This window comes from Phycodurus eques, chromosome 15, assembly GCF_024500275.1.
Source record: "Phycodurus eques isolate BA_2022a chromosome 15, UOR_Pequ_1.1, whole genome shotgun sequence".
NCBI classification, from domain to species: domain Eukaryota; kingdom Metazoa; phylum Chordata; class Actinopteri; order Syngnathiformes; family Syngnathidae; genus Phycodurus; species Phycodurus eques.
Window position 1 is genome coordinate 20,105,989 of NC_084539.1, and position 13,678 is coordinate 20,119,666.

The 13,678-nt window shown below is 42.2% G+C and overlaps 1 protein-coding gene across 2 annotated transcripts; it reads left to right on the forward strand.

Moving 5' to 3' along the window:
• The first annotated feature begins 1,928 nt into the window (after positions 1-1,928).
• Positions 1,929-11,922, forward strand: LOC133414022 (kinesin-like protein KIF2A). Of its 2 annotated transcripts, XM_061699077.1 has the most exons (21): positions 1,929-2,105; positions 3,409-3,503; positions 3,570-3,689; positions 3,805-3,859; positions 4,722-4,844; positions 6,361-6,461; positions 6,534-6,629; positions 7,390-7,444; positions 7,525-7,687; positions 8,009-8,099; positions 8,173-8,236; positions 9,110-9,201; positions 9,348-9,490; positions 9,606-9,810; positions 9,885-9,995; positions 10,162-10,229; positions 10,298-10,375; positions 10,762-10,906; positions 10,985-11,086; positions 11,474-11,609; positions 11,697-11,922. In XM_061699077.1, exons 1-21 carry the CDS (start codon positions 2,045-2,047, stop codon positions 11,780-11,782), a joined length of 2,190 nt encoding a protein of 729 aa, XP_061555061.1. In that variant the 5' UTR covers positions 1,929-2,044; the 3' UTR covers positions 11,783-11,922. The 2 variants fall into 2 exon arrangements, with proteins under 2 accessions (XP_061555061.1, XP_061555062.1); XM_061699078.1 differs by lacking the exon at positions 10,298-10,375.
• The last annotated feature ends 1,756 nt before the right edge of the window (positions 11,923-13,678 follow it).

The window sequence follows — 13,678 nt, forward strand, 5'->3', positions numbered from 1 at the left end:
AAATCCCGAGAAAATCCCTAGCTCTGATGAGTTCTTAGTTACCCGGTGCAGGTCTCAAGTAAGTCCCAAACTACTTGGGCCTAAAAAAAAAAAAAAAAAACATGATATGCAGGAACATCTAATTAACAACCGTCTTACAGTGCTAAAATGTGTGAAGGTACGTCACAATGGTTTTCAAAGCATAAAAAAACTCAGTTGAGTTTATTCTTATATCGGGTTTTTACTGGTTCACGTTGAGTGCTTAGGTGCACACAAGCGGACATATCTGTAAACTTGTGAAAAAAAAAATACAAATAATAATGCCCTAAGAAGAGGAAAAACAAAGAAAATATTGACTCAGCCTTGCAGTAGAAGGTTTTTAATCTGGTTAAGGTCTTCAGCAAGTCCTAAACTACAACGGTCCATGTCCAAAATCACCTTGTCCAAGTTATGTAGTCCTAATAAAAATCCACGGCACCCTGCACCGGGTCTGAAGCAAGTTCCAAACGACACAGTCCATGTCCAAAAGCACCCTGTAAAAAGTCATTTAGTCCTAGTCTCACTCAAGTATCTAGTTTTACTGTATGTCTGCTAGTCTGAAATGACCATGCAAATCCCAAATCATATGGTCTTGAGTTTCATTTAAATCTTTAGTATTTTTTTATATATATTCATTCCCCCCCTCAAAATTCGACAAAAAACATCCCACAATGACAACGTAGCAACTTTATGAAAATAAAATACAAAATCACAAAAACTGTTTCTTTTCAAGAGGGTACACACCCAAAAATAGAAACAAAATGCTACTTACATTGATGTAAAAGCGGTCGTCTGCTGCCACCGTGTGTTCATGAGGAAGAAGTTTAAACAGATTAATAAAAAAAAAGTATTTTATTTAAAGGAGACGTTCATTCCCCCCGCCCCCAATTTTAAAAGAGTTATTGGTCTTAATTCCAAGGCTGGAGCATGCTTGTGTTAAAAAAGTCACAGGTTTAAATACATTAAGATTGCAATGCCTTCACACAATTTGGAAAACCCCAGATGATGTCTTGATGTGTTTGGAAGCTTCTGATTGGTTTGTTGATAACATTTTTCAGTTAATTACAGCACACACCTGTGGAGGTTTATGAAGGCACACCTGCAACCTAAAATCGGCCGAGATATCAGTTAGACTCGTGGACTTGCAAAAGTCTGGTTCATCCTTGGGTGCAATTTCCAGATGCCTGAAGATGGGTTGTGTGTCCCCCGAGATGAATGTGCTCTGGTCCCAAATGTGCATATTAACCTAGAACAAAAGCAAAACACCTTGTGAAGATGCTGGTGAGAGTGTGTCATTACCCACAGTGGGACGAGTACTGGACCGACATGGGCTGAAAGGCCTCTCGGCCAGGAAGAAGCCATTACTCCAACGGAAACATGAAAAATACAGATTACAGTTTTCAAATGCACACAGGGACAAGGGCCTTCATTTTAGGAGACGTTTCCTGTGGTGTGATGCCACTAAAATTGAACTGGTTGGCCATAATTGGCGTTGTTAAGTCTGGAGGAACAAAGGGGGAGCTTGCAAGCCTGAGAACACCATCCCAACTTTGAAATACGGGAGTGGCAGTATCATGTGGGTTTGTTTTGTTAAAGGAGAGACTGATGAACTGCAAGAAACATCGTTTCTTTTTATATAGTGTATGTAAATGTGTGTGTGTGTGTATATATATATATATATATATATATTTGTTTTTCCCGATTTTTTTCCCCATACATACTCAAAATATTTCATATTTATTTTGGTTTGTAATGAACATTATTATTTCGATTTTGAATGCCTATGTTCTTTTCGTGGACTGTATAATGTGTATATGTAATGATTATGGTGATGACATTGTCATTGTTGCGGTTGGTGACGCTGGCTTTGGCGACCGCCGCGCATGCGCACAGGCGCCCCTCTCCGCCTCTGCCTGGCGACCAGCGGCCAACACAAACTGGCACGGGCGAGCCCACCAAATTACGCTTGAATTTCAAAATAAAATATAATAAGAAAAGAATACGGCGCTCGGGGAGAGCGGGCGCGATGGCCGCCATCTACGGGAAGATCTTTGTGGGCATCTACGTGGAGATAAAACGGAGTGACGGTACGTAAACCGAGCCTGCCAGCGGCTGCTCCGCGTCCTCGCCGCCGGTCCTGCTGCTGCTGCGGCCGGGATGGAGCTAATGTCCACCGCGGCTAGCGAGCACTCGCCACCGCCGCCGCCGTCGTCGTCATTTTCGCTAGCGTCCTAACATGTCCGCCGGAACCTTTTGAAAGGAACATGCGGGCTTTCTCCATTCTGACGTTGGGTGTCAGTCGGCCATGGCGGTGGCCTGGTGCTCCGTAAGAGATGTCACCTGCCCGCGGTGCTTCCCCCTCCCGAGGTCCCCCCACCCCGGTCCTCCGGTGCCGGTTGAGCGGCGTCATGGGTGCCCTGCAATCGCCGCCGCCGCCGACGACGAGGGAGGGGTCCACAAGGGGCCTGTACCCCAGGCGTAGGCCACGTCTTCCTCCCAATGGCTGCTTGATGTTCTTCTTGCTGTTTGAAATGTGTCACATTTGGGGATGTCTTGTCAGTCAAGTGGTCCTGCTCAAGAGTGGACATGTTGCCACGCCCTAACTAGGGTTCATCGGTCCAGTTTTGAGCCTCAAGCACCGCCGTACTTTTTGCTTCTGTTAGCGTATGACACATCGATACATAAACAAATATGTGTTCTCCCACAATTCGCAGGGGATCGGGATAGAGCCTCGCCATGAATACGAAACTCGACAAGTCATTGACACCACCCTGAAAAGGTTTATAATTCCCTGTAGATACCTCAAATGGTGGCAAAGCACTACTTTTTTTGTTAGACATGGCTATGGCCTGTCTCAGTGAAGCTCCTCCCCTCAATTCAACATAGTTGCTTGGCACCACAATCCCACCAGTTGGTGCCAAGGCAATACCGTACTTATATATTAGCTACTGCTTTGCCCTGAGCACAAACTAGGGGAATACTGTAGATTTTCTTAAAATACAAGCCACTGCTTGCAATTCATGTCTTGGGTTGATAAGGTATCGATACACGAGCATGAAACATCGATATCATTCTATTCGGTTTCCAAGAAGTGCTGAAGTGACTTTTTCCATTATTGCCAAAATGTATTGTGATTCATGAGACCAATATCGTGATATCGTCATGCGAGTTACTCGTCCGGACCGCTCGGAGACCACGCAGGCCATGACGGGCGCGATACAGTATCGTCACGCTGGCATCTCATATAGATCTCGTTATGCAATGGGGATATGGCATACGAGTGACCCGACATGGCCATATTGTATCGTTATTGCTGTATCATGATATCAGTTGAAAAATCAAACCATGGTACCGTATCATGTATTTTGACCTCCCCCCATACACACACAGGACGAATACACCAGGCGATGGTCACGTCGCTGCACGAGGACAACGACAGTGTGACGGTGGAGTGGATCGAGAACGGCGACACCAAAGGAAAAGAGGTAAACGGCCTCCGTGTGACATAGTTTCATCAAAATCACAACCATCATAACATCCGCTTGGCGTAGATCGACCTGGAGAGCGTCTTCGCCCTGAACCCGGATCTGGCTCCCGAGGAGGAAGTAGCCCCGAGTCCCGAGACTCCTCTTCCTCCTTCCAACGCAGCCAAGACCGGCAAAGTACCCAAGGTCCGCTCGTTACTTATTTCTCCGTCATATTCGACAGTCCTTGATTTGTTATGACGCTCTTTCAACCTTTTTTTTTTTTTTTTTTTTTTTTTTTTTTCTCTCTCTTGTTGTCCAGACCCGACGAGCTACCGCCATACCCAAACCTGAGAACCCCCCGCGGGAGAACAGAGGTAGTATGTCCCAAAAGTTAGCGATAGCATTGGCGGCTAACAGGATTAAATACAATTGGCAACAGACGAGGCTAAACAGATGTGTGCTTAGTTTTTTAGCATGTTAGCGGTTGCTGCCTGTCAATATAATCATTTTTTTTTTGCACTTTGGTTTATTAGCTTAGCACTCGCTAGTCCATACTGCAGGCCTTCATCCTGTTTACATGCTTGCGACCAATAGGAGAAGAGTGCGACGTCAACGTGGTTAGTTGTGATCTGTTTTTGGTACACATCGGATTTGTCAGCTCAGAACCGGGTGGTCCAAAGACATCGTTTACAAACCATAAACTAATTCCGACCACAGAAAGTTAGCTGCAGTTAGTTAGCGTAGTATTCTCCTAAGACACAGTACGATAATTAAGATAGATTAGAATACTGTATGGCAGCGCAATTTTAATTATTGTGTTTTAATATCGTATGTTAAACTCCAAAAGACCACAGATCGGCGATGCAAAATTTGGAGGTTACAGCGAACCCCCACTAAGAACCGAATCCAGCTGCGAATAGCAAAAATCCGCTAGTAACTGACCCGGGGGGGGGGGGGGAAAAAAGGTTTATAATTGCCTATAGATGCCACAAGATGACAACAAAGCACTCATTTGTCGAAATGAAGCTCCTCAACTCACTTCAACGTAGTTCCTTGGCACCAAGATGGCACTAAAGCAATACTTTATTTTGCCTAATTGCTAGCAAATTTGAACAAGACTCGCGGACGACGCTAAATCGTGCCCGACTAGAGTTTTCATCAGTTGAGCCAACACGGAACCGTGTAATAACTCCACTCCCATTTTCAAGTTGTTGATGTAGTTGTGCGACTCCTCAGCCGCGGCAGTGGGAACCACCCGGGCCCGTCCGAGCCAGCACAGCCAGCCCGCCGAGCCCCCTCCCCCGTCCATCACCACCCAGCCCGCAGCAGCCAACCAATCACTGATCCAGCAGCAGAATGGTAACACGCGCACACACACACACATCCACACACACTTTTGGCCCTCGAGCACAATGATGTCATGAGGCTCACAGCTGGACGAGACCGTGTCAAAAGACCCATTGTGGGACTCAAACGGTTATTTCATCTTTTATACATACACACATTGCATACTACTACTACAAATATTTTACAAATGAGGATGTCACATTTTATGTTGGCGGCGCACCCAAGCGACACGAGGCGCGCCTTGGTGTTTGTCAACATTTTGGCCGTCGAAAATGAAATTCAACCAAAAGTTGAATAATTACAAGTGTAAAAACTCATTTCAATTCAATGACTCAAAATGTATTCAAGTCTTTCTACAAAGTGACAACAAATTCCATAGAAATGCAATTCATGTGTAAAAAAAAATACAATAAATCAATAGAATACTGAAAAGTTCCATTAAATAATAAAGAATATAAAAAGCAATGAAATAACAATGAAATGAAATAACTATTAGTTCCAGACAACGATTCAAAAGGTCATTAAATGGAAATGCAATTACGAACTAAACTAAATTAATTATAACATTTCCGTTAAATAAATTCACATTTTCAGGAAAATATTTTATAAATACAATGAAATAAATGTCAGTAAATAACTAATAACTGCACGAAATAATGTAAAATGTCATTGGATAAAAACGCAATGAATAGATAAAATACCATAGTACTTAACATTTCCATTAAGTAATTAAAAATGCCATGAAATAAATATTAATGTCATTAAATAACTAATAAATCAATGAAGTAATTGAATAAAATTATATTAATACATTAAAATTAATCATTCAATAAGCATGCTGTTAATAAATAATATACCATAATTGATCCAAAATTCATGAAATAAGTGAAAACAGTCATAAAATATTTTTAAAATAAATATAAATAAATACAAATGTCATGAAATCACTAATAATTTCATGGAATGTATAAAAATAAATATGCAATGAAAAAATAAAATACATCATAATTAAAAATGCCATTAAATAAGCAACAATCATCATAAAATAAAAATAAATCATATAATAAAAAAAAAATAATAAAGCTAAAAATAAAAAACAATGTAATTGAAAAACTAATAATTAAAAAATACAATTCAACAAAATGCAATTAAATAAATACAATAATTTTATATTATATATTAAAATAAATAAAATACCATAATAATTACAATGTCAGAATATATATATTTTTAAATGCTGTAAAATAAAGAAATATGTCATTAAATAATTAAAATGCCCATTATAGTAGTAGATTTACTCATGAGGTTTTTTTTTTACAATTTATTGAATTGAAAATTGAATACTTTACATCAATAATCAATATTTTCATTTGTTTTATATTTTAATTAATGGATATTAAGTTACATGGACATAGAGTATTCCATGATGACAATGGCTTGTGCTCAGATAAAAGTGAACGCATATTTCTGTATTTATTTTCCTGATTTGGAATGATGGCCGCTGACTCGTTTTGGGTGTTTTTTGCAGCGCGAAGGAAGTCCAACTGCGTGAAGGAAGTGGAGAAGCTGCAGGAGAAGCGAGAGAAGCGCCGACTTCAACAACAGGAGCTCAGAGAAAAACGAGCGCAGGTGAGAGCACGCACGCGCGCGCGCACACACGCACACAAACACGCATACGACACAACGGGTCTATCGTTGCAGGAAGTGGACGTCAACTTGCCAAACTACGAGATCATGTGCATGATCCGAGACTTCCGGGCCAGTCTGGACTACCGGCCTTTGACTTCCAATGACCTGGTACTTCACATTCACTCCACCTTCATCAACGCCAGATAAAAATACATCATCGAAATATGAATGAATTCAAAATGCGGAATAATCGATGAAATTGTCCATGCATTAATTCAACACTGTATAATAAAATAAATCGAAATGTCATGAAATAATTCTGAAATAAATGTAAATTCAAATTTGACAAAATATTAAAAAAATTCAAATATATAAAAGTGCCATGAAATTGACGCAGATGTTTTATTAAATAAAGGATAATTCGATAAAAATAGCATAAAAAGTACCAAACTAAAAATAAAAATGCAATTAAATAAATGGATATACCATAAAATAATTAAAAATTCAATTAAATAAATGCAAATGCAATTCAAAATTGCTAATTCCATTCAATAAAAAATATCATAAGATGAAAAGAAATAATTTCTTGAATTCAAATTTTATTTAATTAATGAAATGCCAATGAAATAATTAAAAAAATAATTCAACTAAATAATTAAAGATGCAATTAAATGAATTTTAATACCATTAAAGGAGTACAAAAAGGGAATCAGATGAATACAAATTGAAACGTTCATCAATTGGTGAATACATTGGCCTTCAAATAAATGGGTTTAATGTAATTATTTTAGATTGTATTTAACAACATAATTAATTAATAGACAACTTATTTGCCATTCTGTTTATTTAGCTTGGAGACAAAAACAAACAAACAAACAAAAAAAAAGACCCCAAAAAAGATTCATGGGAATGTTTGTTTCCACCGCAGATTGAGGAACATCGGATATGCGTGTGCGTGCGTGCGCGGCCCCTCAACAAAAAAGGTACGCGGCGCTCGGTGTAACTTCTCGACAGACACGAAGAGGACCGCGCCTGACCTGGATCCGTGCCTCTGCCCGTCTAGAACTGTCCGTCAAGGATCTGGACGTGATCACCATTCCCAGCAAAGACGTGGTGATGGTCCACGAGCCCAAGCAGAAGGTGGACCTGACGCGCTACCTGGAGAACCAGACCTTCCGTTTCGACTACGCCTTCGACGAGAACTCCACCAATGAGATGGTCTACAGGTGCGCCGCGCGAAACCCGGACTATTTCGCCGTGACGTCATCACACGCGCTTTTCTCCAATGGCGATGCTAGTAAACAAACAACCAAATGGAGTTAGCCTACTCTAGTTCTCATTTGAGCGATGGTAGAGCGACTGTGAAAACGGGGGAAATGGCTCGATTGTTGATTTTAGCCTTCGTTTCTCCCGCCGTAGTTTGAAGTGTCGCTGGAAAAGCGAATTCGTTTGAACGCCGGCCACAGACATTAAGAAAAGGGTCGCTAACAGTCCTCATGCTTGTTATTAGCGCAAACTCGGCCATTGTTGTTGCTAAACGCTCGCAGGTTCACCGCTCAGCCGCTGGTCGAGACCATTTTCGAGCGGGGAATGGCCACCTGCTTCGCGTACGGGCAGACAGGAAGTGGAAAAACGCACGTGAGTGCTTTCTTTAACTTTGACAGCGATGACGAGCGCTGCGCCTTTTCTTCTAACTCGTGTTTCCCTGCAGACCATGGGAGGGGACTTCTCGGGGAAGAACCAGGACTGCTCCAAAGGCATCTACGCACTGTCCGGTAATCTTCCATGATGGCGGCACGTCCTCACCTCGTTCTAACTCGTCTTTTTCACTCGTTCTTCAAAATCTTGTTGCTCCTGTAACTCTTTCATATTCTAAATCACACTCTTCTTCTAGGTCTTCTTATGTCTCTTCTTACAAATCTTGTAACTTTTCTAGCTCTTCGTCGTCTATCGCTTGATGTTCTTCAAACTCTTCTTTAACTAGTTCTATCTTGAAGCTTTCTTCCAGCTCCTCAATACATTCTAACTCTTCTAACACTGCCGCCTCTTTTACAACCCTTCTTGTAAACCCTTTGTCTTCTAACGTGTGATGTTCATCTAACTCGTCTCTAACGCTAGTTATTCGAATGATTGTCTTCTCACGATCTTCAAGCCTTCTTCCAGCTTCTCATAAAATGAACTCTTCTCACTCTAATGCATCTTCTAACTCCAACTCTTCTCTTAACTTTCCATGTTCTTGTAAGTCTTCTACCTTTTAACTCCCCGTCTTCTAACTTATAACTACTCTTCCATGTTCTAACTCTACTTCAAAATCCAACTCTTCTTTTTGCTCTTCTATAGCGCTCTTTGTCCTACAACTCTTCTTCTAACTCTTCTCCTATCTTCTTCCTTTTCATTCAACAACAGTAACTCTTCTCATGCTTCTTCTATCTCAAACGTCTAACTTCTTGCAACTCGTTTTCTTCCTTCAACTCTCGTTCACTCTTTTCTCTTCTGACTCTTCTTCTAAGTCTTCTTCCAGTTCAGCTCTTCTTCTCGCTCCTCTTACACGAACTGTTCTAACCTTTCTTCAAACTCCAACTTCTCGCTCTTCTTCTTCCGCTAACTTTTCTTTGTCTTCTCCCTCTTCTTCTTGTCATCGTGTGTAGCCAGAGACGTCTTTCTCATGCTGAAGAAGCCGATCTACAAGAAGCTGGACCTCCAAGTCTTTGCCACGTTTTTTGAGATCTACAGCGGGAAGGCAAGTCACCTCGAAAGAGATGGAGGTTGTTGTGCGCACGCATAGAACAGTTGCAGTTGTTGTGCGTATAACGCATCCTCCTGCTTCCTGCGCGAGATCCTGTCGGGAACATTCCCCCGTGTGTTTTGCCTCTTCACCCCCAAAAGGTGTTCGACCTGCTGAACCGCAAAGCCAAGCTGCGTGTGCTGGAGGACGGCAAGCAGCAGGTGCAGGTGGTGGGGCTGCAGGAGCGGGAGGTGAAAGGCACGGAAGACGTCCTCAAGCTGATCGAAGTGGGAAACAGCTGCAGGTGCCTGACCTTAAAATATAGTCCTTGAAACTGCTACTTTAAACGCACACGCAGCAGCAACACGTACAAACAGCATATACGACCACACTCACGGGCACGGGGGTGTCGACCTCAGGACGTCCGGTCAGACCTCGGCCAACGCCCACTCCTCGCGCAGCCACGCCGTCTTCCAGATCATCCTGCGGCGGCGGGGCAAGATGCACGGGAAGTTCTCCCTCATCGACCTGGCGGGCAACGAGCGGGGCGCCGACACGTCCAGCGCCGACCGCCAGACGCGGCTGGAAGGCGCCGAGATCAACAAGAGCCTGCTGGCCCTCAAGGTAAATTCTCCGGAAACGTGCCACGCCCAAGTACAGGCGATGACGTCACCGACGATGTCACTGTCGCCGGGCAGGAGTGCATCCGAGCTCTGGGTCGGAACAAACCTCACACTCCCTTCCGGGCCAGCAAGTTGACTCAGGTGCTGAGGGATTCGTTCATCGGAGAGAACTCTCGGACCTGCATGGTAAGATCCGCCAGGTTATGGAAAACTCTTTGACTATTTTGTTTGTCTAGTAGGACAGTTGATCGCACTACTAGAACGACTGTTTCGTCCTCGTGTTTTCTTCGTACCGCATCGGTTAACGGGATCGCGACGACTGTTACTTGACGGCGCTCTTCTTCCTCCGCAGATCGCCACCATCTCTCCCGGAATGGCGTCCTGCGAAAACACCTTGAACACGCTCCGATACGCCAACAGGTGAGCAGCCTCGGCCGTGTCGGGACGCACACGTTTCCTTTCTGTCACGCTGTCCACTGTGCTTCCAGAGTGAAGGAGTTCGGGATCAGTCCCTCGGACATTCCCTTCTCGCAGAGCGCTCGCTCCGACCTTTCTCCGACTTACGAGTACGAGCGCCACTTCCTGTCCTAGCTCGCTATTTCTTGCTGCGACTTCCCTCGTACTGCCACAACTTCCTGTCCCATTCCTGTTACTTCCTGCTATCTGCAGGAAGTAACAGGAACAACTTCCTCATGCCACTTCCTGTCCTGTCCTACCACACTGCTACTTTCTGTCCTGTCTCACTGTTACTACTTGTCTCATCTTGCTACTTCCTATCATGCTGAAACGTCCTGACCTGTTAACACTTCCTGTCCTATCCAATCCCACGGCTACTTCCTGTCTTGTCGCACTCTCGCTTGTCTCATCTCGCTGCTTCTTCCTGTCCTGTCCAATCCCATTCCATGTCCTGTCTTCCTGTCTAAATACCCGTCCGTCTGTGTGGTGCGGTCAGGGTGAAGGAGCTGTCGGTGGAGCCGGCGGCCACCACGGACCCTCTCGCGGGCGGACACGCCAACCAGCTGGACGTCCTGGAGGCCCAGTGGGGCGTGGGCAGCTCCCCGCAGAGAGACGACCTCAAGCTGCTGTGTGAACAGAACGTAGGTGCAGCGCGGCGGCCGGTGGCGGCGGTCTCGCCCGCGGGCCGCCCGTTTAACAGTCGACGTGTTCATCTGCAGGAAGAGGAGGTCTCCCCGCAGCTCTTCACCTTCCATGAGGCGGTGTCGCAGCTGGTGGAGATGGAGGAGCAGGTTCTGGAGGACCACAGGGCTGTCTTTCAGGCAAGGACTCAGATCATGATAATTGCCTATATTAGTCATTTATATACTATAAATACAGCACTACTTGCAAGCATATATTTATGTTCTGCAAAAGACGACTACTATTACTGCAGCTAACTGAGCAGTTGTGACTGTCTTTTTTCGTGTATAAACCCGGGTATGCCCCCAAGTGGCCAAGGTACGCACAACAGCGTGAGTAGCACAATGCCCGTTGAATTATCGTGATGCACAAACTGCTCAATCCTTTATTCTTTAAATGATGCTGTGTCTGTATCGTTTTATAAAGTACAACGACAGATCTAATGCGCAACTAATAAACTCAATATTAGCTTTATATGATATGGCAAATGAACGTTTAGTTTCTGAAACAATTTGTTCCAATCCCAGGAGTCCATCCGCTGCCTGGAGGACGAGAAGGTGCTGCTGGAGATGACAGAGGAGGTGGACTACGACGTGGAGTCGTACGCCACGCAGCTGGAGCAAATCCTGGAGCAGAAGATCGACATCCTCACCGAGCTGAGAGGTTAAAAAAAAAAAAAAAAAACCCGCTCGGAGAGACGCGTCGCCGTGTTGGCCAGCTGTGAGGCTCTTCTTCTTCTTCTTCTTTCAGATAAAGTAAAGTCCTTCCGCTGTGCGCTGCAGGAGGAGGAGCAAGCGAGCCAACAAATCACACCCAAGAGGCCTCGTGCACTTTAGACACACACATTGAAATATCCAAAAGGGAGGCAGCAGCTCGTCTTTTTTGTGTCATCTCTGCTCAACACACTTCTTCATCATCATCATCATCATCACCCACCTGCAGACCCTCCTTCGTATTCCAGTCTTTCCACAGTTGGTACATATCTTTTTTCGTTTTTTGTTGTTGTTGATTTTTTTTTTTTTACATTTATTATTTATTTTTGCTAGCCAACGAGGCTTTGCACTATGTGACGTTTGAGGCTGACTGATATTGAAGCTCGTTCACTGCGTATTTAGTATTCGACCGGTTTGGGTTGGTTTTATTGCCGCGAACTGTGAAACTGCACCGCATTGAACGCAATAAAGGCCCCGGTTATCATTTTTAAAAAATGACATAAAACTGTTATTTGAAAGAAATTTGTTTTCCAAAATAAAGTTCTTAGCTGTCCTTAAAAATGATGTGAATATTTGATTGAAAATATGTGACAATTTGATTGTCCAAAGGCCACAATTAGTCATAAAAATTACGTGAAACTTTAATTAAAAAAAAAAAACATTAATTGTCCTTAACAATGAAACAAGAATTAGATTTTTTAAATATTTCTTTTCCAAAAAAGACCACAATTGTTCTTAAAAATTTGAAATTTGAAAATAATGTAAAATTTGCTTCTCTAAAATAAATGCCTCAATCTTCAAAATTAAATGAAAGATTATTTCAAAACATATATATATGAAAACAAAAAAAAATATTCTCTAAATAAAATTAGAATTTAATTTAAAAACTATTTTTCCAAATAAAGACCCCACTTATGCTTAAAAATTACATTTGGATTTGAAAATAATGTAAAAAATTGATTGTCCAAAATAAAGACCTAAATCATCTTTAAGAATGATTTTTAAAAAATGTAATTCAAAAACATGAAAATTAGATTTTATTAAAAATAAAGGCCTAAACTGTACTTAAAAATGCAACTAACATGTTATTTGAAAACACAAAATTTCACAATTATCCTTAAATGACATGTTTGAATTTTTTTCCCCCCAAAAATAAATCCCAAAATGTTTCCTTAAAATTTACACTGAATTTGGATCGGAAGAATTGTGAATTTCCAAAAGACCTCAATCATACTTAAAGGCGACATGAAAATTTAACTTCAAAAATTACTTTCCATAATAAAAGCCTTCAATATCCTTATGATATAATTTGATTTAAAAAAAATAATAATAATAATAACAATTGACTAAAATGGGAAACTGATTTTATCCAGTATATCACAAATATCACAAAAAAACATTGTCCCCTCCGTATTTAGTGAAGGAGCGGTATTAAATGTGATCTTAAAAAGTGTTAACATTCAGCTTGTTTTTCGCCGAGCTGAGCCAAGTGCAACAATGTGCAGTTGAAAAGGGTTCTTCGTTTGTTTACACTACACTTTATGTGTATAAAGGTTTTCTAGCATCTTTTATAAGTGTGTGCGGGAGGGACGTAAAAAAAACAAAACCCAAAAACAATGAAGAAGAGCCACTGTGTTTCCATTGATTCTGTCCTTCATCGAGCCGGTGATGAGCTGTAAGCTCGCACTGCATCAAAGGGCCTGTAGGGGTCGCTGTGATCAAACGTTCACACTCAAAACTGAGTTTCATTTACTGTAATAATAGTAATAATAAAAAGCTACTTCCTGTGGTTGAAGTTATTCATTTTGTGATTATGTATTCATGAGGTGCCTCGTGTCCGCTTACGGCTAACATATTACCATATTAGCAATCGTTGACTTCGTGTAATGGTGATTTTGTGACTTTCTTTTTATTTTGGTTCGTGGTTATGTTTGGGTGACTTTATCCTATATTCACCCCATTGCCAATTTAGTTCGGTTTTTACACTGGCCAGCGTGACTGATTCTGAAGTCTCAGGGC